At 40.2% G+C, this 5,184-nt stretch overlaps 1 protein-coding gene across 1 annotated transcript; it reads left to right on the forward strand.

Annotated features, from left to right (window-relative positions):
• Nucleotides 1-838: 838 nt before the first annotated feature.
• On the forward strand, nt 839-3,246 carry LOC122066570 (L-type lectin-domain containing receptor kinase IV.2-like). Its single transcript, XM_042630399.1, has one exon. It carries the CDS (start codon nt 1,016-1,018, stop codon nt 3,014-3,016), a length of 2,001 nt encoding a protein of 666 aa, XP_042486333.1. The 5' UTR covers nt 839-1,015; the 3' UTR covers nt 3,017-3,246.
• The last annotated feature ends 1,938 nt before the right edge of the window (nt 3,247-5,184 follow it).

Consider the following 5,184-nt stretch of genomic DNA (forward strand, 5'->3'; position numbering starts at 1 on the left):
TCTCGACCTAGCTCGTGTGATTCAAAAGCACCCTAAGAACCCCCATAAACACATAACAAGAGAGAGTTCCCCTCCAAAAGGCTTGCACCCTTAAGAAACTATCCTTCTTATATACCCCTCACACCTTTTATGCAAAATCAATGTGGGACTAAACTTTGTGAAAAGTTACTTTAGCTCACTTTCAACTTGTCTTTACTTGTGTACAAACCATTTTCAAAAAGCAAAAAGGGGGGCAAAGGATTTTGGCATTATTTGAAACTTTAATACTAAAGTAATTTTATATTTTATATTATAAAATCCAACAGATTCTAAGTGTGAATCAGGTATTGTACTAAGTGAGTCCGGATTAGGTCCTCTTATGAGAACCATTCTTGTATTATGCCTATTCCACACTTAAAATCCATTTATTCTTGTTTTTTTCAATTATTTTTTATTTTGAATGGAGTCCAAGCGTTGATCAAACACCGTACATACGAAAATCATTATCGTATAAGGATACCTGATGTTGAAACTCTCACCGGATCCACCAATGACTTTTTCAACCCCTAAGTCATAAGTCATTTTCAACTTTCGCTTTTAGATTGCAAATTCTATTAAATTTTATTGATCCAACTTGCTACCGACGATATAGAAAGCCAACTAATTCCATTCATCATTCAGGGTCCCAACTTTAATGCATAATAATCAAACTAGGGTGTTGAATGGTTGGTGAAAAGAAGACTGGATTAGGCCTCACTCAGAAAAAAGGTTTTTAAAGGAGATAATATCAAATTTATTCCAAAGAATGAAAAACTGTACAACAACTAAAGATAACTCCCACTAATCAAACACAATTAAGGCAAGAGGTAAGAAGACCAGCAAAGCTATATTGTGAAGCAAAAGAATCCATCCCGTACAAAATCCAAGTTTGCTTCAGAGAAGCCCATAACCCATAACCACACAAAACCAATGAAGGAGAGCCAGAAGTTAAATAACCAAACCTTAGGAGAACAAAGGAAAAATAAAGTGGCAAACAATGTTCTTCTCCAAGTATGTGCTGTTGTTTCTTCTCCTATGCAGATCTGTAGCATCACAACAAGAAGATGTTGGTTTCACCTACAATGGCTTTCAAGGAGTTAACATGAGCTTGGATGGTTTAGCCCAGGTAACAGATAATGGTCTCCTCATGTTGGTAAACACCACAACGGTACAGGTGGGTCATGCCTTCTACCCCCAGCCAATTCACTTTAGAAATTCTTCCACTGGTAATGTTATCTCCTTCTCTACTACTTTTGTATTCGCCATGTTCTCTGAGTTACAAACACTAGGAGGTCCTGGAATCGTATTCGTGATCGCACCCTCCAGAGGGTTCCCTTATGCTTTGTCAACCAGTTATATGGGCATCTTCAACACCAGTAACCTCGGCAACTCATCCAACCATGTAGTTGGAGTCGAGTTGGATACCTTCCAAAATGCACAGTTTAATGATATCGATGATAACCACGTCGGTATTGATATTAACGACTTGAGATCTATTAAAGCTGCTCCGGCATCTTATTTTAGTGATCAAGAAAATCGACGGGTGAACCTAAGCCTTTACAGTGGACACACCATGCAACTTTGGGTGGAATATGATGGTACAGAGAAGCAACTTAATGTGACTTTAGCTCCCACTACCGTCCCTGCCAAACCAACCATCCCACTCTTGTCTTTGAACATTGATCTTTCACGGTACATGGTAGATCCTATGTTCCTGGGCTTCTCATCATCTACTTCTGCTGTAAAAACACCTCAATATGTGTTGGGGTGGAGCTTCAAGATGAATGGAAAAGCAAAAGAACTCTCTCTATCCCATCTTCCTAAGCTTCCTCGAATGGGACCCAAACCAAAATCTAAAATTCTTAACATTGGATTGCCTGTGATCGGTACTAGTTTATTGTTCATGTCGATTTTTGTCATCCAATTTATTGTTGCAAGGAAGAAGAAGTTCGCAGAAGTTCTTGAAGATTGGGAACTTGAATATGGACCTCACAGGTTCAAATATAAAGATCTCTACATTGCAACCAAAGGGTTTCATGACAAGGAGCTTCTTGGTGTCGGTGGCTTTGGTAAAGTCTACAGAGGTGTATTACCCACTTCAAAAGAAGAAGTTGCAGTGAAGAGAGTATCACATGATTCAACACAAGGGGTGAGGGAATTCATTGCTGAGATCATCAGCATCGGTAAATTGCAGCATCGAAACATAGTAACACTCTTGGGGTATTGCCGACGTAAAGGAGAGCTACTTCTAGTCTATGAATTTATGCCCAATGGGAGTTTAGACAAGTTCCTTTTTCATCATCAATCCACAGCAGGGAAGACAAAATTGAGTTGGAATCAAAGGTTTCAAATAATTAAAAATGTGGCATCGGCATTACTATATCTTCATGAAGAATGGGAACAAGTTGTGGTTCACAGAGACATCAAGTCCAGTAATGTCATGTTAGATAGGGAGCTGAACGGAAGATTGGGAGATTTTGGGCTCGCAAAATTATATGATCATGGAGGGGATCCCAAAACCACCCATGTGGTGGGGACTTTTGGTTATCTTGCACCAGAATTCGCAAAAACTGGGAAAGCAAATCCTAGTGTGGATGTGTTTGCATTTGGGGTTTTCTTGCTCGAAGTCGCTTGTGGTAGAAGGCCTATAGATGTGAAAGCATCAGAAGAGTGCCTTGAATTGGTGGATTGGGTGATCTCAAGTTGGAACAGGGGCATGATTCTTGAAACTGTGGATCCCAAATTGGAATTGAATTATAAAGTGGAGGAAATGGAGTTAGTGTTAAAACTTGGATTGCTCTGTTCTCAATCCGATCCAACTGCAAGGCCAAGTATGCGAGAAGTTGTCCGCTATTTGGAGGGAGAGATTCCACTACCAGAGCTGCCATCTCTGGTTTCAGAAAATACTAGTGAAGTCTCTTTTTGGTGTCCGTATCTTTCAGGTGGAAAGAGTCCGCCATCATCAATTGCGGAATCTATACTCTCTGGAGGACGTTAATTGACTTGGTTATAGTTTTGATTTCAACCCAAGTATTATTTTTTCTTATCTTTGGGGTGGAAAAATTATATGAAGCCAATTAGCAAGCCAAGGCCTTTCTGAGTTTCATGGACTCAGCCAAGTCATACACAACAAGTCTGGCTGTAAGCTTTATTAAGTTGCCTTTTATTTGTCAGTGCTGTACTACTGTAAAGTTGAATCGATTAATAAAATTCCCAACTTGTGGGTCATTTTCTGGTAGAAAAAAAAAATCATATGATCGTGCTAGTATATTATATTTATCTCCTTATCATAGTTGTGCAGTGATGCATTCATACTATTTTTTTATGGGAAGATGGTTTCAGAAAGGAAGATTTTATAGTGTAGCCCTTGGACAATGCGGATACCAATGAGAGTATTAGTGGAAGCTTCAATAAGGGTGTGATTTTTACCTTTTATCATAATTGCAGACCCATTGTGCAAGATGTAGGGTCACTCTTCTTTTTCAGCTTCTTTTTCTCTATTTTATAATTTTTTAGTAGAGAAAAATTTTTGCTGCTACTAACTACAACCCCATGGTAGCAGTCAAGGGAATGGAATCTTAGGGGCTGATTTGAAAATACCCATTTTGGGTGAATTTCTCAACCCTTACGCTTGAGATTCCATTCCTCTGACTGGTACCGAGGGCAGCAACCCAGACAGCAGCCAAGTTTCCCTCACTCAAACTGGGATCCTCGTAGCCTTGAGAATGTGTGATTTTATCTAAACACTACTTAATAAACTGGGCTACTTCAACCCTAAGCATACTAAGCCAACAAAGTACTCAAAGCCCACTATCTAAAATAATAAAAAAGTAGAGCCCAACATGATCATGTTAGTGAACCTGGAATCATCAACTCGGTTCCCGTCATTGGGCTTCCAAAACTAGCCAATTCGGACCTTTTTTCCAGCTTGTCTGGCCTTAGTGTAAACTCTAAGAGTTGCTTGGCTTTTAGTTCCAATGTCTCCACGGAAAATAAAAGAATTTTCTGTAATTTGATGGGTATGGTGTGATAGACTCTAAGTCTACATATCTTGGTACACATCTTTATCATAACAGAGATAAGAAGGGTTGCCTTCACAACTTGATAAACCGAGTAAAAAGTAACTTTCACACTGGAAGGCAAACTTACTTATGTAGGGAGAACCACCCTTGTCAGATTTGAATAACTATGTGGCTGGATCCGGGTCGGACTCTGAGGATGTGGATAGTGCAGACCCATCGGGTGATGAGAGTTCATCTGATTCCACAGAGAACTTGGTGGAAAATGAGAGGGAGGAGGACGTCCCTGCTGTTAGGGAACTTCCTCCTAGGCCAACAAGAAAGGGCAGAGCTTCCAAAGGTCGTGGAGCTTTGTCTTCGCTGAGGGGAGGTAGAAACGCTGCTTCCACTCGTTCCTCGCCAGAGAATGGGGTTTTGTAGCATGGTAGCTTCCTCTGCTCCTCCAGAAGGGATGGTAGAACGGCTTCTCAGTATCAGGAGATGGAGAAGATAGACAATGCTCTCTATGCCCGAGAAAAGGGAATGGTCGTTTCTTCAAAAGAAGGCAAAAAAAAAAAAAAAAAAAAAAAAAAGAAGAAAGCAAGCCAGACTAGTAAGTCTGGCAACACCAATTAATTCATTATTTTCCAATGAAAGCCCTCTTTTGGAATATCAGAGGCGCGAAGAAGGCTGTTGGTTTAAGAGCCTTATCATATTTTATTCGAGAACATTCTCCTGATGTTATTTGCGTAGCGGAGCCAATGATCAGTGAAAGCAAATTCCCTTTTTTGTTCTTTAAAAAATTGGGGTTCGAGTCTGATTTCATTCACAACTTCCGCACAGACAAGGTCCCTAATATATGGGTTATATGGAAATAAGGAATTCCTCGCCCCTCGATCATCTCGGTGTTTGACCAGCAACTATCAATTACAGTGGATTGGTTAGGGAACTGTGTAGGCCTGACCTTTGTACATGCTAATTGTTTTATGGTCAAACGGAGAGAGCTTTGGTCGGAGCTAGGTTTGGTGGTGAATCCAAATCTGCCCTGGTCGGTGATAAGTGATTTCAATGCTACCTTTCTTTCCAACGAGAAAAGGGGTCCAGGGAGATTTAATGCAAACTCAGCTGCAGATTTCCAATCTATGGTGGATACTTGTCTTTTGATACA

This window comes from Macadamia integrifolia, unplaced genomic scaffold (assembly GCF_013358625.1).
Source record: "Macadamia integrifolia cultivar HAES 741 unplaced genomic scaffold, SCU_Mint_v3 scaffold2471, whole genome shotgun sequence".
Classification (NCBI taxonomy): domain Eukaryota; kingdom Viridiplantae; phylum Streptophyta; class Magnoliopsida; order Proteales; family Proteaceae; genus Macadamia; species Macadamia integrifolia.

What these genes read in the sequence shown, in the direction of transcription:
- LOC122066570 (XM_042630399.1), top strand. Translation starts at nt 1,016, where the DNA reads ATGTTCTTCTCCAAGTATGTGCTGTTGTTTCTTCTCCTATGCAGATCT.